Source organism: Triplophysa rosa, linkage group LG23, assembly GCF_024868665.1.
Source record: "Triplophysa rosa linkage group LG23, Trosa_1v2, whole genome shotgun sequence".
NCBI lineage: Eukaryota > Metazoa > Chordata > Actinopteri > Cypriniformes > Nemacheilidae > Triplophysa > Triplophysa rosa.
In genome coordinates, this window is record NC_079912.1 from 3,985,692 (window position 1) to 4,008,293 (window position 22,602).

The window sequence follows — 22,602 nt, forward strand, 5'->3', positions numbered from 1 at the left end:
TGGGGGGAGAATACCGTAGCTGTATCTTTTACATTTTATTTAAAGACTGGACCCCAATCCCTACCACCCAACATTTATAATAGCGGTCATTTATTATTTTTATTTAAACGTTTTCTTTCTAGTTTTTCTAAACTCCGTGATATTTCCAATTCTGCTATGACTGTAGGAACCAGGTTATTTTCAATAGCATATTCCTAAACTTTTACATTATCCTCCCATTTTCAAACATTTACAAATTTAAAAAATAGTTTAATAGATTTAAAGAAGGATTTAACCCGCAATAACATAAAGTTGTAGACCTGAATAATATACAGATATTATTGATTTCGGATCCGGCATGTAATATATTTCTAAAAATGTTGGAAGCATTATGCTATTCAGCAGAGGTTTTTATTATATTATATTTTTCCATATATTTACATTATAATTATTTCTCTGCCAGACATAATGGCTTCATCATGGCTTACAAGCTACTAAATCAACTTATACTTTCAAATGGGAAAATGTATTGTATACAATAAATTAGTTTGTTTAAAACTTTCAAATTTGTTTAAAGGATCTGCTTTTTGGTCAGATTGGTCTGTCTGTCCAGGATGGCAGCTTGTCTTTGCCTTTTCTGAGTTTTTTGCAGCATGTTTGATCTCAGATGCAGGGAATGCTGGAGTTGGTTTGAAAGAGTCACAGTGCTCCCTGCTGGATGAGCTCTAAAACACCACACCATTTAACCAGTCTGAAGATGACTGCTGAAAAACTGTTAGGTGATGTAATTATGTGTGTTCGCTATGATCTACTAACAGTGAAATATATCAGGCTGATGGATGTGTCTGAAATTACCCGTGCAGGCGATGCAAGAGCAGGATTGTAATGGCTTCCTCTACAATTTGTCGCCTTTACAGACGACCTGCATGTCCGATGGGCAAAGGCAACAAAGATGAATTGACTTTTCAGAACATATAACAATCAACATCTTCCCTGTTGATGTTTTCCTTCATTGCTGGAGGAAACAGATTTCACTGTAATTAAACTCATTAAATGAGCGACTCTGGGTGTGAGCTGCAGCCTGGGATCCACCGCCCCTAGCATGACCCTCAGCCTTTTGGCTGCTCTGTGTGTTGTGAAACAGAGGAACTGCGCTGTCACTTGAACTCGATTTTTTTGCTTTCTCCATGTCTCGAGGGTCTGCCCTCTGTCGGGTGGACATGTTAATATTGTGTCACAAAGAGTAAGAGAAGACAACGGATAACAAAAATTGCAGCATCTTCCTGTCACCAGCTATCTTACTGCCTTTTTGTGGTTTATTTGCATGTGTTGCATCACACTTGCGTGTGTTTGATTCTTGAGTGCATCTTTGCGAAAGGTTCTTCATGTTTGCTCAACAGCAGCTTGTTGTTTGCACTTGAAAGTCAACATTAATCCTCTTTACTTTCTTAATGCATGTCTTGTTTTGTATTATTCTTTTTTTGTCTCTCCTCATATTATACTGAAAGGATACAGATGTTTTTTCTTTCTTTCTTTTTTCTTCCCAAAATGTTATAACTTGTTCCACCTACTTTCTGTTTTGTCCGATTTCACAAATCCCTCAACTTCCTCAAATCCCTCTTCCCTTTTTAGTCATCAGATATCCTGGTTCACTTCAAATGTATCATACGAATCTATCCGACCAGATTATGTCATTTGGGGCAAAACATTTTACTGCTATATTGAAAAGTACCTATGTGTAAAATAAAATTAAAAAGTTATATAAACTGCAACATATAAATAAATGTAAATATAAAAATAAAAATGTTATTGTAGATAGTGCTTGTTTTTGGAATGCACGTAAAACTGCATTCCACGCAAAGTGAGAAATTCTTCACTTCCAGGAGTGTTCCAGTCAGTTTGAGTCTCTAAATATAACAAGACTCGTCAGATCGCTAGCAGCTCATTGACAAGCAAAACCGGTAAAAATTTGATGCTCTACTTCTTCAGATCTGTTTTCGTATTACATGATTGAAACACATTGCTTTTAAAGACGTAAAACTTCAAAAGTTTACTCTGTTTAATTTGGTTGCTCCCATCATGAAAATTATTTTAAGTAAATCGTCTGGCTGAGGTTAGGCTGTGGTTGATCAATCAGCCAACTTTACGAGCCAGATGTCTAGTAGTAGCTGGGAAAATTTCAAGTTCTGAGTTGTCTAAAGTGCACTTTTATATTGCTTTCTATCTGCTGTCACGCAGCTGCTTGTAGTGCCATCAGCCAATCAGCTTCGGCGAGACGTAACAAGACGTGTTTTGTTAGTGATTAGTCATATGCCATGGTGATAGTTTTGTTTGAAAATAGACAGTCACAGAGATGTTTCAAATCTGCTTGTCCTCCTGGAAATTTTTAACGGCATTTTTTTTAGATTTAACCAAAGTATTTTTCATCAACATAAAACAGCCATAGGCCTCGTATGAAGATCTCTGCGGCTCTCGGGCTATGCTGTGTGATGTGCCGTGTAAATCTGCAGATAACCGGAGACAGAAAGAGATACGGAGCAATCACAAGCATGATAGCCTATGTGCCTCTTTTGGCGTCAGCCCTGTATTTCTTCATCCTGTCACACAGTCATTTTGCGTCCCGTCCCAAGACGCAATCTCACCAATCTCTCTTGACAGGCTGCGTGTCTGCGCCCGCTGCCCATCCGACTGTGCCCGATACCGCTGTATGTTTATACAGCTGCTGCACTTACAGGTTATGAGAGGTAGCAGTACAGACAGTTGTGCACGGGACACACGGCTAGACTAGACAAATCAGGATAACAGGAGAGATCCGGAGAAAGGGGTTGCAAATAAGGAGATTTGGACACGCAAGACCCCCCACGGCACTACCATCGACCCCACAATATATTCCTAACTAATGCGACCCTGTATCACAATCGCCAATCTGAAAACTCCCACAGGCTACGGGTGGTTCCCGGGAGTGGGGATCGGTGTCCTGTGTGCCGGCTCATACATACTGGATGTGGCAGCTCCAGGCATTGCGCCACAGCGGCGTTCTGCGTTGCTGCAGGCTTGCATTCGTGATTTGGTGCTGTGGGCCTGACGTCCTGCAAGAGCAGAGGGACAGAATGAAGAACATTTATCTGAGCATAATCATTTCTGATTTCAGAGTTTGTCTACATTGTGTTCATTCTGTTATTTGGAAAAGCAGTTTAGTTTTTTGTTTGTTTATTTGTGGACCCGGATGTAATTGTGTCATTACAAATAAAAATGAAATAAAAACAACAAGAACAAATGAGTAGCATATGTAAGGATCTGTTGGAGATACATCCGGTGCGTGTATAGTATATAATCTCTGCAATTTAGGGCAAAGCATGATTGTGATTTGAAAGAAGAAAATGACAGCGGATATATGCTGTCGCATCTTCCTGAAACGAGACACAACATCACAGAAGTGCTTTGTGTTCCTGTTTAGAATTTGTGGCTTGGGACGTAATTATTTTGCATTGTTTTAAAGTAGGGTCGACCGCAGTCTCAAAGAAACGCGAGCTTTCTCACTGTCTGTCCTTCTCAAAGAAAACAAGACGTCTCGGCATCGATGTCGGATAGTGATTTGACTGATGGGTGCACGAGAAGCGCGCAACATTTCCAAAGCCACAGTCGCTTTCCATGATGTCACCCACACCTGGACTTTATAGAGTTAATAAGGCCGGTTTGATTGATAGCTGACATTTCATTATGAGGGAGTCACGCAGTGATTGCGTAAATCTAAACCGACACGCCGCGTGACGGAGGAGCAGGAGGATGCTGGGAAACAGACAGCCAAGTGAAGCAGAGGGAAACTTGCTTCAGGACTCGGGAAACTCTAAACCCTTGCTGTCATTTTTATTTAAATTTCCAGGGTTTAGATGAAAAACAATGAGTAAATACATATATGCTACTATAAACTGCACTGTGGCGCTTTCATCTGCTGTACAGTCGTGTCTGTGCTGACCGATGGCAAGATCACAGGCAGAGGAGATACTTATGATTGCATGCAAACAAACATTGGAACGTTGTTTATACAATACATGCATGCAGGATGTAAAAATGAGTGTGGATTCTGTGCGGTGGGATATTCCTGTGAAGTTTCAAATCTCTTTGATCTTTATGATGGCTCTTGTTTCAGTGGACGCTTCCAAACAAGTTACAAGTCCTCATTGTGGCAATAAATGAACAAAGCTGCAGTCAATAATTTCTTAATCAAGTTTGCAAATTCAAGTGCTGCATGTGGTCTAATACAGGGGTTCTCAACTGTTGGCTCCAAGGCCCCCCACTGCATTCAACAATATTCAAAGTCTAATTTTATGACATAATTAACACTTTTATACATAACATGCATTTTTTAATTATTTACTGCTCTGGTGTAGATGTACTATTTTCCAATGTTGCAAATGCAAGTCTGAGAAGAATAAAGAAACAAATATTTAAGTTTTGATAATGCAGTTGCTGATAAAAAAAATAAAACATACTTCTTAAAAAAATCGTGATCTTAATAATCTACTAATACTTAGGAGTGGATGATTGGTGTATTGTCTTCAGAGGGGTCCTGTTTCTGTTTTTTAAATGCATACATGTATTAACAAATCTAATAACTGTTTATTAGTGTGAACAATAGTTTACTTAAAAGCGAAAAAAAGAGTTACATTATTAATAAATAATACATTAATAATAAATAATATCCTCAGAAACAGATTGGTAGCTTTTTACTAAGCTAGTAGGCTACCGCTAGTAACATTTTTGCAAGAGAACATTCCTAAACAGAATAATTATCTATAAGATATAAAAATAAATAAATACATGCATACAATAAACTAAAAAAGTTCTTACCGTGCAATCATATTTATTTGAAATAAATTATTTAATAAATCATGCTTATTATTGTTGTTGTTCAGTAAGTGGTAAAAGGGTGTTTTATTCACATGCTTTACCACATACTGTAAATCACACATTAGAACGAGCACGTGGTCTGATCTGTCCACCATGACATGGTGGGGGCGGGATTATAGGATCTCCTCCAATCAGCGGTCGCTCTCAGTGAGAGGCTGGTTTCCGGTGTGACCAAGATGGCGTTACGGGAGCTGAGTTCGCTAGAGAAATGTTTAGGATTAAAGAAGCCTACTAAATACAGCACACAGGGAGAGAGGAAGGTGAATGCATACAGATATAAAGCGTTCTGTTTCATGTGCGCGTAATTATGAGTGATGCGTTGTATAGACGTGTTCGTGTCGTGTGTTAGCATTTGAATGAAAGTTTGAATCGGTCGTATATGTCTTTGTGAAATTTCTGATTTCAATTAGCAGCATCTTGCTCAGTTTTTGATCTCTATAAACGTATGTATATGCGTGTGTGGTATCAGACTGAAGATCTGAGGTGTTACTGTGATAGGTGGAAACACTGAAGACAATGGCACACAAAACATGTCACAAACCCATATTTCTCGTGAGAATATAAATACGTCATTAAAATTGAGTGAAACTCAAACACACCAATTGCTTTTTGGTGTCACAACAAGTTGTATAATCTGATATGATTTTATTTTTAGTTATTTTTGTAATATGTGTATTTGTTGTATTCAGTGTGGATATACTCATGCCAATGTTTTTATGAATTTTATAAAAGGCTAAAACCTTCGGTGTTAGAACCAAAAGCTCCAAACGCCTTGTTAGTAGACGTGTCATATTTATTGCTTCAATTTTAGGTTCCTGTTCTCCAGAACAACAATGGAGCAGCATTGGTTGGTCTGGTCACCATAGCGTCTCATCTGGTTCATGAGGCCAAAAAAGCAGAGCTGCTGGGAAACAGTGCTGAAGACAGAGCTGTGGTCCAACAGTGGCTCGAATACAGAATAGCACGAGTGGACAACTGTCCGAAAGATGAGCTCAAAGTTATCCTGAAGGTAACATCATTATGATTGTAACAACAACTATTAGATGCATCTCTTCTGTTTTATATGCATCACTGGTGTGTGATACTGTCCTCATACTGTTTACTAGTTACCCTTGTGTCAGATTTCCATTTAGTTAAATTTATTAGATTACATTCAGACCGCCTATAAAAGTATTTGATAAATGTATTAAATTCTAAGCACATGCATGAACACCCTTTACAAAAATGATATACTGTGTCTGACTATATCCATTTAGTTGTAATCGGAAATTATTTTATCATCGGGCAACAGACCACTGAGAGTTTGTTAAAAAAACACCAAATTTGTTGTGGAATTGAAACGGATATAATTTTTTGAGAATATGATTATCTGAATTTTTATCATTAACTTCATTTAGGGGTTGTCATGTTTATAATTTCACATCAACGTCTTTTCCGATCCCTTTGTAAAGTCTGTAAATATCTAAATCATGTTCAAAAGATTCTGATTTATGGAGATGACGGCCTTTTGTAGTGACTGAAGAGAATGTCTCTTCAATCAGATGACCCAGCATCTCTGCGGTCACATGAGTTTCTGACCAATAATAGTTGAGGTCTGGAGCAGAATCATCCAAACTGCACATTGGCTTTAATTAGGCTTGTTCGAGCTCATGCGGCGCTTTGCAGACCGATCGGCGAGATTAGCTGCTTGCAGTAGAGGGAGGAGTTGAAAAAGGAGCAGTCAAATCGGACAGCTGCTGCTTGCCGTAGTGACGTTCGCACTGTGTTTCCTTTTCAAAGTGCGATTGAAGTGGATTAGAATAGTGGATTTGTCCAATAAAAAAACGTTTAAATAAAAAAGTAGCAACCATAAACTCTTCATATTGCAAATGTTATGTGCTGCTTAACACTGTGTGCCTAAAAATCATGGTAAACATAAGCATATTATTATTAAATTAACCAACGGAGTCTGTATTCATTTCATTTTTTTATTAAACAACACAAAATAACATGTCTATTATATTTGTACAAACAGAGTTTTAGCTGTTTTATAAACATGCATTAATAAGTATTAGTTGAACTGAAGGTGTTATAATAAACCCGAAACGCACGTGATCGTTGTCTAGCCAATCATGAAAAGCTATGTCGTCATCACAGCCTGGTGCAGCCGCTCCTGAGATGCTGCGCCGGCTGAGCAAGGCTGTTCTCGAAATGTTCTTGCGGTACTTTGATGCCACACGTGAAGGTCACGTGGCATCAGCGCCGGTGTTCTGCCAATTTATGCTACCCATAAATTTGTGCTACCCTCGTGTTGTGATTGGGTTGGGGGAGGGGTTATTTAGGTGTAAGGGTTGGGTTGGGGGAGGGGTTAGTCCTTTTTGTATGGAGGTAGCAAAATTTGATAGGGATGCATAAATTGGCAGAACACCGGTTCAAGTCGGACATAATTTCTAACCAGCATGCACTGCTTCACGTCAGATTTCGATCGATCTGCACAGCTCCGCAAGTCGAACAAGCCTATTGTTAACATTGAGATTAGCATGGGTCACGTGCTGTCCTGCGATCATCTCAGAAAGGTCTGTGTGTGGACAGTGAGTGTAAAGAGTCTTGTTAACAAAGATGCTCAGCAGGATGAAGCCTCTCGGTGGCAGCTGTCACTGTGTGGTGCTGGGTACTCTGTGCATGAGTCTGGAGCAGAGCGCTGCTGATGGCTGGTTAATAGTGGCAGTTTAAGCAGTAATGAAGGGCCGATGTTTTGCCCAGGGCAGGCCACTGTCTCACAGTGTCACACAACTGAAAGATCTCAACATTTAAAGTGAGAGAAACTACAGCCTGTAGCAACAGTGAGACTGAAACCACAAACTACAATGACTGGCATGAAACTCATACTGGACAGGTGTTTTGAAAAGCAAGTCTCTTGCTGTCATCTGTGAGATAAGCTCTGTTATGATGTCCATGATGCGGAAAACACAGAAAGAATCCAGGGATAAAAATGAAATTGACTGTATACTGTGCTATAATGCCCCGGAATTTAAGAAATTTTGGATTAAATAATTTAAAAAACATCTGAATCCTAATGGTTTTGGAAGTAATGTTTTTCTCATTACGTTTTATTTAAAATATAAAATGTAAATAATTTTGATTTTAGCTCAAACGTTTTTGAATAATCACAATTTTGACCTGGGACCACATTCAACAATCTTAAGAAAAGTTTTCTTAAAGGCGCAGTCTGTAGGATTTGAATGAATAACAAAGTTTAATAACCATTATAACAAGTTGTGATTCGTTTTGCTATGGGGTGTGTGACTGCATCCGGTGCTGCGAGATGCTTGGCAAGAAAATCAATTTATCGACTTATTGAGCAAAATATTAAAATGATTTTGGTATTTTTATGTGATGCTATATTTTACCATTGTGTTTATATGGGTGTTTGATTTTCATTGAAATCATTAACATTAAGATTCTAGCCTATCACGTCATCTCTGTTAGCTTTGTCTTGGCACACATATGCATGCCCACTCGGAGTGGATAGCAGCAGTTGAACAGAAGACATTGCTTGAGGAGTTATGTAGTGTTTTCCTGACCAATAAAGCCTGTTCGGAAATGTAAAGGGGGTCGCACATATCACGCATCACACCATATTTACTTTATCCTAGAACTCAACATATATTTATCTGTTTGGAAAAAACAAGTCTTCAAAATCTACCGCATTAACAGTTTTGTTTGATATAGAGCCTGTTCGTAAATAACGTTCAATGGCCACCCAAAAAATTGCTTAAGAAATACATTAGTTGGTCCAACTTGAATTATAATGTATGTGTCAGGTGTCCGATACCTGTGAGTTGTCCTAGACACAACACGATGAGGTGGAGTAAAACAGATGGACAGTGTGATAAGAGGTTTATAACATAAATCGATCAATAATAATCAAGGATCAACTATCTGTTTTATAAAAACTATATAACTATTCAATTCAATTTTATTTATATAGCACTTTTCACAATGTGCATTGTTCCAAAGCAGCTTTACAGGAGCAAATTAGAAAAACACAGAAAGGTAAAACACGGCACAGTGCATGGTGTTTATAGACCAAGCAAGATCATTATAATAAATATCTAATAAATAAATGAATAAATAAATGCAGTCTCCCGGTGAGCAAGCCAACACTGCACTGCTCTGCTGTGGCGAGGAACCCAAACTCCAATGATGAATAATGGAGGAAAAAAAAACCTCGGGAGAAACCAGGCTCAGCCGGGAGGGCCAGATCTCCTCTGACGTGTCATAGTTGCACTCAGTGACCCCGACCAAAGCCACCGAGCAACGTCCACGAAGAATAGGGAGAGCCCACGAGCCGTGACCCAGGAAACCCCACCCGCCGAAACCGTGCAGGTCCAACCCGGTCCCATTCCGCGATCAACAACAGACAACAGAGGAACAACCAGGGAAAAGTAGTAATGGCATAATTAACTTTATTCCTCTGTTGTCCGACATCGACCACAAAACAAGACCAACCAGACCAGACCCACACAGTTCCAACAAATGAAACGCCCCGAACCACAACCAACAAGCCCCCCCACTCCCTACAACACCCACCCAGCTACCTCCAATCAAAGTCACTGAGTGCAGCCATAACTTCATACTGCTGTCATGTGATGTAAGCTTAGCATTAAATACCAAGTATTGTAAATTTAGCATTTATGTGACAGGTAGTCCGTCTTTGCTCTCGGTTGGGATGGAATTGTCTGAGCTGGGCCGGCCAGATGGTCGCCTTTTTCTTGGGTGGTGATGGAATTGCCTTGGATGGAGCTGGGATGGTCAGTCAGTCCGCAGGCTCTCGCATGAGGATGGTACGGGATTTTCCGATGTAGCTGGCGTAATCTCTAGTTGTGGATGGGCATATGACGTTCATCTGGGCCTGGCGGAATCTCTCCCTACGGCGAGGGCAGAAAGAGAATAATTAGCGTAGCTGCTGTTCATTAGCTATGTGTTAGTGAATGCTTGGCTGAAAAGATGTGTCTTTAATCTAGATTTAAATTGGGAGAGTGTGTCTGACCCTCGAATAGTATCGGGGAGGCTATTCCAGAGTTTAGGTGCTACGTATGAGAAAGCTCTACCCCCTTTGGTGGATTTAGTTATTCTAGGTGTTATCAAAAGTCTGGAGTTTTGAGATCTTAGAGAGCGTGATGGGTTGTAGTGTGGTAGAAGCTCTGTTATGTAGGTAGGGGCTAAACCATTTAAGGCTTTATAAGTAATTAAAAGAACTTTAAAGTCAATACGATACTTAATGGGTAACCAGTGAAGGGTTGATAACATTGGGGTTATGTGATCGTATTTTCTGGACCTGGTTAGAACTCTGGCAGCTGCATTCTGAACTAACTGTAGTTTGTTTATTGATGCTGCAGGACAACCACTAAGCAGTGCATTACAGTAGTCAAGTCTTGAGGTCACAAATGCATGAATAAGCTTCTCTGCATCAGCCACACATAAAATATTTCGCAATTTGGCAACATTTCTAAGGTGGAAGAAGGCTGTTTTTGTGACATTTGAGATGTGATTTTTAAATGACAGGTTGCTGTCTAATATAACGCCAAGGTCTTTAACTGTATTTGTTGGAGTAACAGTGCAGCCTTCAATTTGCAGGTCATAATCCGAAATATTCTGCTCACGTGTCTTTGGTCCGATAAGTAATATTTCTGTTTTATTAGAATTTAAAAGAAGGAAATTACAAGTCATCCAATGCTTTATATCGTCGATGCACTCTGCCAATTTGGATAGTTGGAAGGAATCATCTGGTCTTGATGAGATATATAGCTGAGTATCATCTGCATAACAGTGGAAGCTAATTCCATGTTTTCTAATAATGTTTCCAAGGGGCAGCATGTATATGGAGAATAGCAAGGGTCCTAAAACCGATCCCTGAGGTAATCCATAATTTACTTGCGTTAGATTTGATGATTCCCCATTTAAATGGACAAATTGATGTCTGTCTGATAAGTAAGATCTGAACCATTGTAGTGCCTGTCCCTGAATACCGGTATAATTGTGTAAGCGATCTAGAAGTATTTTATGGTCTACAGTATCGAACGCAGCACTAAGGTCGAGCAGGACTAGGAGTGAGATGTTACCTTTATCTGATGCTATAAGCAGGTCGTTTGTAATTTTAACGAGCGCAGTTTCAGTACTATGATGCGGTCTAAAGCCTGACTGGAATTTTTCGTGTATGTCATTATTTTGTAAGAAAGAGCACAACTGAGTGGACACTACTTTTTCTAGTATTTTAGACAGGTAAGGGAGATTTGAAATCGGTCTATAGTTTCCTAGTTCATTGGGGTCTAAGTTTGGTTTCTTGATAAGAGGCTTAATGACGGCCAGTTTAAAGGCTCCTGGGACATGGCCTAGATTAATTGACGAGTTGATAATGTTATAAATGGGCTCAATTGCAACGGGTAATAACTCTTTTAATAATTTAGTTGGTATGGGGTCTAATAAGCAAGTTGTAGGTTTAGATGTTGCAATAAGTTTAATTAAATCTTCCTGTTTTATAGGTGAAAAACACTGTAGCCTTTCTTTTGGGGCGATGGTTGGTACTAATTTATAGGACAGACTTGGAGGTTGAGTTTTTACTATTTTGTCTCGTATGTTTTCGATTTTCTCTGTAAAAAAATTCATGAAATCATTGCTACCAAGGTGCGGCGGAATACCCAGGTCAGGTGAAGTCTGTTTATTTGTTAGTTTAGCAACTGTACTAAATAAAAACCTTGGATTGTTTTTGTTAGTTTCTATGAGGTTACGGAGGTGCTCAGCCTTTGCTGCTTTTAGTGCCTTTTTATAACAGTTTGCACTCTCTTTCCACGCAATTTTAAAGACCTCTAATTGGGTTTGTTTCCATTTGCGCTCCAGTTTACGTGTTTCTCTTTTAAGGGCGCGAGTGGTGCTATTGTACCATGGTGCTGCGTTTTTCTCATTAATCTTTTTTGACTTCATAGGTGCGACAGCTTCTAATGTATTAGAGAAAATAGTGCCCAATTTGCTGGTCATGTCATCGAGCGATTCTGTATTTATTGGTATGGTTATTAAAGGAGTCAGATCTGGCAAGCTCTTTGTGAAACTATCTTTAGTAGTCGAGGTAATTGTTCTACCCTGTCGATAACGAGTTAAACGGCTGATTTCTGCAGTGCGCAGTGTACATGTTATAAGATAGTGATCAGTGACATCGTCGCTTTGAGGTATAATATCTATATTGGTTAGATCGGCTCCGTGAGATATAATCAAGTCTAGTGTATGATTAAATCGATGAGTGGGTCCATTGATGTGTTGTGTTACTCCAAAAGAGTGTAATAGCTCTGTAAACGCCACTGCTAATGCATCGTTAGCACTATCTACGTGGATATTAAAGTCTCCGACAATTAGTACTTTATCAACGTTAACCAATAGGTCCGATAGGAAGTCCGCAAACTCTTTCAGAAAATCAGTGTAGGGACCAGGGGGTCTATACACTGTAGCCAACGTACAAGAAAGCAATGGTTTTTTACTGTCAATTGGAACAATTATGTTCAACGCAAGCACTTCAAATGATTTAAATTTATGCTCCGTTCTCTGAGTTACAGTAAGAAAGTCTCTAAAGATTGTTGCGACACCGCCACCTCGACCAACCGGACGTGGCTCATGCATATAACAGTAGCTTGGTGGGGTACACTCATTTAGACCGTAATAATCATTTGGTTTAAGCCAGGTTTCGGTAAGGCAAAGTATATCAAAACTGTTGTCTGTGATCATTTCATTTACAATAACTGCTTTTGAATTTAGTGATCTAATATTAAGTAGGCCGAACTTTATGAGTTTGTTTTGGTCGTTTATTACATTGTCCTCAGGTTTAATCACGATTAGATTTTTTCTCTGAGATTTGGCTATTTTGTTATTTTGTAGTATTATTCGGGGGACAGACACAGTCTCTATGCATTTGGAAGCAGTAACATTTATAACAGATGAGTGGGAGGAACACAGACTATGGTTGAAGTTTTGACTTACCGCTGGGAGACGTAGTCAAGCGGTGCGTAGCGTCTTTGAGATGTTGTCAGACAGAAGAACCGCTCCGATGCTGCTGGGGTGCAGGCCGTCAGGGCGGAAGAGCCTAGGTCGCTCCCAGAACAGATCAAAATTATTAACAAAGAGCAGCTTCTGTTCAATACACCATGACATCAACCATTTATTTAGAGCAAATAGTCTACTGAACTTTTCATTCCCTCGTCGGTAGGTAGGAAGCGGCCCTGATACGATGATCCTCGCCGTGGGCGATGCATTGCATACCGTCTCGATCAGACTCCTGAAGTCCCTCTTCAGGATCTCCGACTGCCTCATCCTGACGTCATTCACCCCCACGTGCAGCACGACAGCTCCGAGGTTAGCATCATCCTTCAGGATCGCACATTTTAGAGTGGCCTTTTATTGTGGCCAGCCTAAGGCACACCCGTGCAATAATCATGCTGTATAATCAGCATCTTGATATGCCACACCTTCGAGGTGGATGGATTATCTCGGCAAAGGAGAAGTGCTCACTAACACAGATTTAGACAGATTTGTGAACAATATTTGAGAGAAGTAGGCCTGTACACAAAGTACATAGAAAGTCTTAGATCTTTGAGTTCAGCTCATGAAAAATGGGGGCAAAAACAAAAGTGTTGCATTTATAATTTTGTTCAGTGTATATTGATTTCTGAGAAGATGGCAAGCAAAAAAGTTCTTATAGTGGCAGGCCTAAGTGACCCAACAAAACTACTTAAAACTTTTAAATCTGTTTTGTGATTACTGCTCCTGCAGTTAAAGTGGAAACATGACGCTATTGACAAGTAATGACGCGATGTGTTAAAGAGGATCGTAACCTTGCTTTAAATGCAAATTTCTCTGGATTGCTGGGAAGATTTGGGATAAGTGGACAAGTACTTTGTACTCCTGAAAAACAGAACTTGCATGCTGTTTTGCTACACACTAAAATGTATAACAAAGTTCAGTCACAAAAGCAGTATAAGCTTTTAGAGCATAGCATGAGTAGATGAATTGGGACACTGTGTGTCTGCGTGTGTGCGTTTGTGTAATGGTGGCTCATCTGAAGACTGTTCACTGCCTCCATTAGCCCTCAAGACGGTGTAGTGCAGTGTGCTGAAGATGCTCCTGTCCCCTGAGACCTGCACACATACCACCCCCGCTGTAGTATCTGACCTTAGGAAAGTTTCACATCAAACTCTCACTCGGTTAGCTGAGGAACAGGAGATGGACAGCCTACAGACACATGTGTTACACTGCAGTGTGTTCAAGTTGTGAGACCGCAGCCTGTGGATGTGTATATGATCCTCCTGATAGTCGTCCTAATATTCTGCTATGGCTATGCATATACCTTCTGCACTACATATTGTAACAGGTTTTACATATCCTGATTTTCTCACATGTTATAATGAATGTGGTATATCACCATTTGTGATTCTTTTAATTGACAGTTTTTGCTGTATTAGTGATCTTTTTTAAGGTCTTGAGGCCTATAAATCACCAGCAAGTGTTGACGCTTTTAAATTGCAGTATATGCGACAGCAGCTTTCTAGTAATAGCAGTGCTTGGTAATTCTTAAAATGTTTCGAAACGTTTTCAACCTTCTGTTGTGTTATTGTTTGAAAGTATGCTCTAAATGCTGGTTTAGAGTAAGTTTACACGATGAAAAATGAAAACTTTTTCGTTTGTGTTTTTGAAAAGTTTCACGCATACATGACAGCGTTATCAAAACGATCTTCATTTACACAGATCTGGGAAAAGAATAAAAACGCTTTATTATGCATGCCAGGCCAGTGAATGGCACTGTTGTGCTACAAAGAAACACTACATGCCTGCGCACATATAACCTGTTTTAAGGTAAAAGCGCTTTTAATACACTTTGTCGGCATGTATGTATATTTATATTTTGTGTATATAAATACTACGTCTCCGCTGGTTGTAGTGATGCAGCAAATCTACTTTTTGCTGGACAAATTATAATAAGTATGTCATGCAGTACAAACATGCAACATGGAGTCCGCCATTATTGTTTGGGGAATACTTACGCACATAGACACACACGCACACATATATATATATATATATATATATAATATACTATAGACATATACAGTGTTTTAATATATATATATAATATATATATATATATATATATATCTAGACGCTGCATTGTCCAGTGGATCATACGTCAATGCCTCCATATTGGTGAAGGCAAAAGCCGACTACAAAGACATATGAGTGAATGGTGGAGCTGCAGTTATCTGGATAAAAACACAACATCATTTTCATTTCTCGACTAATTTCAATACTTTTCTGTTTACGTGGAGTACAGAAATGTTTTGGCTCCAGTTAAAGATGGTTAGACTTAACTAAACTTAACTAAATAAACTGAATGTATTTATTGTCATACGGAACTGTAAAAACTAAAAAATGTGCTTGTCAAGAAATCGTTTAGGCTTAATTATTGTCTACACATCACTAATGTGAAATAATTTAAGGTAGATTAAATGCACATGATCAGAAAACAGCTCGTTCACTTTAAAATCCTGGGAAAAATCAAAACAATTCGTCTTTATTATGACTATATACTGCTATTTCATACTTGCAATGCACGGAAGTGTTATTTGATTTACCATATCACATACATCATGTTTTACTGCTGTAACGGGTTTACCGGATAAATAAAAGAACATCTTTTATCTTTTTATCATCTAAAATTACTACAGAAAAAGCCATTTCCACAGTGAAAAACATTTGTTTTATATAACATTTCCGTAAATTAAACTGTATTACCTTGGGTGTTTTGTTCGATGATTCAAATATATCTCTAAACTACATGTCTGTTTTATTCTCGACTACTGCAACGTGGTAATTTATTCTGTTGCTTGTCTTGTCTATAACATATCACTGAACATGGTGCCATCTAGTGGATTCTCACGAATAACAGGCACAAATAATGGATTTCACATTTCCTTATGACAACCATTAATTTTACAGTAGCTATAATCGAGACACGAAGCAACTAGAGACATGGTAAAGTTGTACTCTATACGTATATTGTAAACCATTGAAAAATGTTAAGAAATGTAAACGTGATTGTGCTTTTAATGCCAAAAAAGCGCAGCGCTTCCATTTAGTGGGCTTTTAGTGCACTGTTGCCCTCACCAATATGGCGGCACCATTGACGTATCGCAGCAGCGGAGCAATGCGGCATCTAGTTATATATACAAGTTAGGGCCATAAATATTTGGACAGAGGCACATTTTTTGTTATTTTAGCTGTGTATCAATATGTTTTCGAGTTACAGTTTTATAATAGATATTGTCTTAAAGTGCACACTCAGCTTTATTTAGAGTGTATTCACATCCAGATTAGTTGAAGGATTTAGGAATTACAGCTCTTTAATATGAAGCGCCCCCCTTTTTCAAGGGACCAAAAGTAATTGGACAGTTGAATAAAAAGCTGTTTTATTCACAGGTATGGGCTTTTCATTAAATAATTTTGTCATAAATGAAGCATGTTAAAGGTCTGGAGTTGATTCTACATATGGTGTTTGCATTTGGAAGCTGTTGCTGTGAACCCACATCATGGGGTTCAGGGAGATCGCCATGCAAGTGAAACAGACCATAGTTAGATTTTAAAAACACTACACATCCGTCAGAAAGATGCCAGGAACATTAAGAGCGGCCAAATCAACAATTTGGGACATTCTAAGAAAAAAACAACACACCGCTGAGCTCAGTAACAAAACAATCCTAGGTGTCCATATGAGATCAAAGTGGTGGATGATGACATTATCCTCTCCATGATGAAGAAAAACACCTTCACAACTTCCAGACAAGTGAAGAATTAATCCGGATGCTTCTGTCTTCTGTTACATCACCAAAAAAACACCAGTGACCCAGTGCCTGAGGACGTCATGCATGGAAATGGAATCACACTACCTGAACACTATTTTACTGAAGATGTTGTATGCTCATACCATGAGATATTCCAAGCCTTCTCCATATCTTTTATTCTTTTTAGTCTTATGCAGGCTGAAATTAATTTGATCTCTCCAAAAAAATGCTTTCTAGAGCTTGTTCGGCTATTTCAGAAGTCTAATCTACCCATCCTATTCTTGAGGCTTTTGCACCTTGTTGTGAACCCTCTCTATTTTTTCCTTGTATTCTCTTTATTGTTTTGATTGACAAACATTGACATATTTACCTCTTGGAGAGTGTTCTTCACTTGTCCGGACGTTGTGAAGGTGTTTTTCTTCATCATGGAGAGGATAATGTCATCATCCACCACTTTGATCTCATATGGACACCTAGGATTTTTTTGTTACTGAGCTCAGCGGTGTGTTGTTTTTTTCTTAGAATGTCCCAAATTGTTGATTTGGCCGCTCTTAATGTTCCTGGCATCTTTCTGACGGATGTGTAGTGTTTTTAAAATCTAACTATGGTCTGTTTCACTTGCATGGCGATCTCCCTGAACCCCATGATGTGGGTTCACAGCAACAGCTTCCAAATGCAAACACCACATGTAGAATCAACTCCAGACCTTTAACATGCTTCATTTATGACAAAATTATTTAAGGAAAAGCCCATAACTGTGAATAAAACCGGTTTTTAATTCTACTGTTCAATTACGTTTGGTCCCTTGAAAAAGGGGGAGCTTCATATTAAAGAGCTGTAATTCCTAAATCCTTCAGCTAATCTGGATGTGAATACACTCTAAATAAAGATGAGAGTGTGCACTTTAAGACAATATCTATTATAAAACTGTAACTCGAAAACATATTGATACACAGCTAAAATAACAAAAAATGTGCCTCTGTCCAAATATTTATGGCCCTAACTGTATATGTCTATGCTTGCGCATGCCTACAGACTGAACGTGTAATACGCATGTGTATGACGTCATGTTTTTGGAAAACGCCGCATTCACTTTGAGACCCATTTTCAAAAGTTTGCGTTTTCAGTCCTCAAAAACGCCGTTGTCATGTAAACGAACAGCCAAAACGCATAAAAAGTTTTCCGTTTTTGTTTGAAAACGGTCTTGTGTAAACAACCTCTTATTGACCTCTCTTTTTAAAATATTTTCAGGAACTTAACCAGTACCTGGGGGACAAAGTTTATCTAGCTGGGAATGTCTTCACGCTGGCGGACATCCTGATGTACTATGGGATTCACCACATTGTTGTAAGTCTTTCCGTCGGCAGTAAACTTCAGTCATTCCAGAGAAATGAGACAGATCTCCAGTTAAAACCGTCAGATGCTTCAAGCGCATAAGAAACCTGATACAGCAGAAAAGATGAGACGCAAAGTGATGTCATTTCCCAGGACAGCAGCCAAGGAAGTTTAAGGAGCCTGAAGGAGCCCATTGAGAGGAAGAGAGGGAAGAAATGAGTATTAGAGAGAAAGGAAATATAAGATCATGCCTTAACTTGTTTGACTGATGGAGAATTGTCACAGCCTACAAGGTTTGGTGTGTCACTTAGTTGAAAAGGATATGTTTAGTTAGACATGGTGGCTATAAAAAGTACTCCCTATGCCCCCCTGGAGGTTTCGATGTTTTCTTGTTTTACAGCATCGGGACCACACAGGGTTTGGTTTAGCTGATCAACAGAAAAATATTTTTGAATTATTTTAACTAACCAATCAATATGTCTTACAACAAAACTCAAGCATTTTTGGTGAGTTTAACCCCCATCAAATCATTTCTTAGTTACTGCTCCCTTGGCAGCAGTTCCAGTCGGTGTGAGAACTGGAGCTGATACAGTATATTTGTATTTGCAGTGACATTTGTAACTCTGATGGGTCAACAGTTGTTAATGCTTCGTTTCATACTTTATTATGTAACTGTACATGAGTTGCTTGGAGTTTCCATAAACAGTTGAGCTCAAAATTATTCATACCCTAGGTAATTATGATCAAAGAAAGCTGTACAAATAAATCTGTATCATTAAGCTTTTGTTTTCATCAGACAATAATAAATTTAAATTGGGAGGGGAATTTCAGTATGAAATACATTTCACGCGTTGCGTGCATTCGCATTTATAATACGTCTGTCTAAGCGCCCCCATACGTTAGTGGCAAACGCGTCCTTTACGGCCCCATATGTTAGAGGCCACAGCCTCCGTTCTGGCCCCATACGTTAGCAGCCCACCGGGAAAACGCCCGGTACGCCAGATGGCCAGTCTGCCCCTGGCTTCTTCCCAAATACTACTTGGAAATAAGATCGTAACTGCGCTCATAGTCGGACATACGATTTATGAACTCAGGGCAGATCAATCAAGCACGAACGCAGGGAGACGCGTTACATGATCCAAAATGCTTGCAGTAGCGCGGAGCTAACTTATGCGAAATGTTAAGAAACTGTAAAGTATTTGACTGGAACGCTACGAGGTCGGAAGTGAGATATTTCAACTCGACTTCGCCTCAAACGAAGTCTTGCGTTCTAATGTCTCTCGCGTCCGTGGCCCAGCTCAAAACCGTTACAAACTCTGCTGCTCGCGCGAGCACAGGAACTGAGATGAAATGCTCGAATGTCTGAGGTAAGACTTAACAAAATTACTATGACCTTTATGAAAACATGAAAATAAAACAAATGAAATATAACATGGTTACTGTACATTAAAATACAGACTAAAGCTCTGTTAGTTAACCGATTTCAAAGTGACCTTTTTTCTATTTAGGACCGTGTAAAAGTTATAAAGAGAGATGTATAGTGCTACAAAGGCAACATTTGTGTTGCCCCAACAGTTTCAATCTCCAGGAACCTCAAAAGGTTCATTTTTGAACCTTCTATTCTTAGTGTAGGGTATGAATAATTTTGAGCTCAACTGTACATTAAAATGCGTATCTAATGTTATAAAAAAAATGAAGCTATGATCATCTTTTAACCAGTCATGTAACTTTTACAACTAAAATCTTAGTTACATGATTTTTTTAAATCTGTGAACTTTTTAGTTGAATATTTTTTTTTATTTTGTTCAGATCAGTGGCATATGAAGACAAATTAGGTTCATTGTGATTGTTGAGCAATAAACCGTGAGTTCAGATGAGGTCAAGTTTCTTTTGCAGGTGTTAAATTGGATGTCTTTGTAGTAATATTCTGATAGATTTTGTTTTCATTGTCACATTTTTGTTCTCTTTCTCAGGTGGAATTGGCTATACAGGAGAAAGAGCGTTTTCTGAACATCACCAGATGGTTTGATCACATCCAGCATTACCCAGGCGTAAGGCACCATCTGCCTCCTGTGGTCGTTCTGAGGAACAGAGTTTACCCAAGTGGTCACCACTAAACACCTCGACTTTATTCAACTTTATCCTCAGTTGTTACGTAAAACAGACCTTGGGGTCACTACATCAGTTCTGACGCTAACCCAAATCTTCAGGACAAGTCAAGCAGAGCTGGTCTTTTTTTGTTTTGTAATCTTTATGTGAAATGAGTTTATTACGAACATAGTTTCTTTGTTTGGGCTTTATTCAAATTATGTGTGTCAGGGTACCAAGACTTCACAAGCTGAAGGAAAAGAGTGCTCTTGTGATCTTCGGAAGGCAATTAACTCTAATAATGTCAACAAAATAAATACATGAATGTTATTTCAGGGAATGATTTAAGTATAATTGAAATAACCAAGTTGACTCTTGTTGTGGTGTTCATCAGTTTGTTTGTGATTTCAGTGTTGGTGTGGGCAGTAGTCTGGGTTTTGAGTGGATGACACGTTTGTGCTCTGGGCATTTAACTGGTGTGTCGCCCTCATTTTCTTGTGCTCTTCATTTCATTCTCATCTGTACTTGTTACACTGTTTCCTGTTATAAAGAACCTGTTTTACTAGCATACACCTGCTTTATCCATATTGATCTTTGGTCTGGATATCGAGCAGTTTTATGGAAGATCTTTGCTTGAATTAGATTTGTCAGGACTTTAGAGCATATTAAAAGGGTTATTGCTTTTCAAGTAAGGGAAATGTATGCAAATAATAATGCAAATGTATGGATTGTCTGTATATTTTACAGTGAAAAATCTTAATTTAATCTAAAATCATTTATTTATTATCTGCCCTGCATATGCTGACAGTTTATTTTATTAAACTTTCTTTTATTGTAAGCCGCCTTTTGTCTATGTTCTCAGGTTTGGGTTATTAATGTCAACAGTATGTTCTCCTGTGCCAATAAAACAAAAAAAAAGAAAATGGCTGTTTTAGATTCCTTTAGATCTATGACACATCCTATTTTTTGCAGAATTCAAAGAATTTTCTTCTGTGTCCATAGAGGAACCACAGTGGAACAAAGCGATGTGTGTTTGTGAAAGTGAAGGCTGAAGAAGCGACAGATATCTCACAGTCATCAGAATGGGCCTTGTGACCAGATAATGGAGAGATGCACAGTGGACCCTCTGTCTGCCTGTTTATTTCTGTCTCCAGATTTAATTGGGGGTGGGGGGCTAATGTAAAAGAAGCTTCCCTCATCAACATGAAATTCATCACATCTACAAAAGATGATCAGACCACATCAAGCAGATGTTCATGAAAGCTTTAAAGAGATTTCAGATTTTGAAACATTAGTTTCCAGCATGTAAATGAAGTCATGAATGATCCTAAGAATCCACAGCAGGAGATTTTAAGCACGTGCCAATTAGTTTCCGCCTTGCTCGCAAAGTTTGAGGGAAAGCTTCTGCTTTCTCACAGAGTTTTATAATTAATTTCCTACAGTTCTTAACGAGTCAAAGTTCAATAGGTTTGGGGCGTCAGCTCTCACATAGGGGTCCGGCTCACAGCTTGCCACAAGGTTAATAGACAACGAGGCTGCAGGGCCTTTGAGAGAGTGAGGAGCGACAACCCCAAGCACACCAGGGTCTGGACTGTTACACTTCGGTTTTGCCTTTCCTTCGAACCAGCAGGATCTTCAGTGAAGAAACTTTACTGTAGGTATCTCAGCGGGATGACAGTGCAGCAGTTCTGGCGAGTTTAAGAGTGCTCAAACAAAGTACCAGACTTTAGTGCTGTACAGCTGCGACAGGCAGACACACTGGGATTTTGGTAGGCCGCGCTCGCGTTTGTTTACATCGTGTCCCCCACAGTGCTTGAAGTTTCACCAACTGTTCATTATGTCTTGTTAACAAGATAAAGAGCTGCATGCCAGATGAGATGTGTTGCTTCGAAAACACGAGACCCTGATTGATTCAACCAAACTATCAGCGTTGCGTGGGGCGCGTTAACGCAGGGTAAAACATTGTGACAGCTCGCGTGTTATCTGCATTCAACAGGACGTGACAGTTCTACCATGCACTCATAAAGCAGGCATCTGATTGTCTACCGCAATTACATGATTGAAGCAAAACAGGAAGAAGGAATAAAGTTACATGGTGGTAACGCGTAATAAATGCGCAATTTATGGCTTTACGTTTGCGAGAATCAAATTTAGGTGAAAGAACACTTCATTTTTGTAATGTATAATTGTCAAAAATATTACTGGCTTTGTGATTCAACATGTCTCTAAGGCAAGGACATTTTACACATGCAGCTATGCATGTTATTGTGGAATGTGCTCTTCAGAGCTAAACACAAAAATCAAAGGCCTGTCAATCTTCCATAGCAATGAAAACGCATAATTACCACGCAATGGCTCAGTATGCAGTGCCTTATTTTATTTGGGGCGTCCCTTTACCTGGAAGTAAAGCCCTGCAATACGGAAAGATCGC

The 22,602-nt window shown here is 39.1% G+C and overlaps 1 protein-coding gene across 2 annotated transcripts; it reads left to right on the forward strand.

The window, feature by feature from the left end:
• Window positions 1-5,043: 5,043 nt before the first annotated feature.
• Window positions 5,044-21,094, forward strand: eef1e1 (eukaryotic translation elongation factor 1 epsilon 1). 2 transcript variants are annotated; one of them, XM_057323070.1, is made up of 4 exons: window positions 5,044-5,150; window positions 5,702-5,899; window positions 18,000-18,095; window positions 20,057-21,094. In XM_057323070.1, the coding sequence occupies exons 1-4, from the start codon at window positions 5,067-5,069 to the stop codon at window positions 20,198-20,200; spliced, it is 522 nt and encodes a 173-aa protein (XP_057179053.1). In that variant the 5' UTR covers window positions 5,044-5,066; the 3' UTR covers window positions 20,201-21,094. The 2 variants fall into 2 exon arrangements, with proteins under 2 accessions (XP_057179053.1, XP_057179054.1); XM_057323071.1 differs by lacking the exon at window positions 20,057-21,094 and adding an exon at window positions 13,124-13,269.
• Window positions 21,095-22,602: the final 1,508 nt, after the last annotated feature.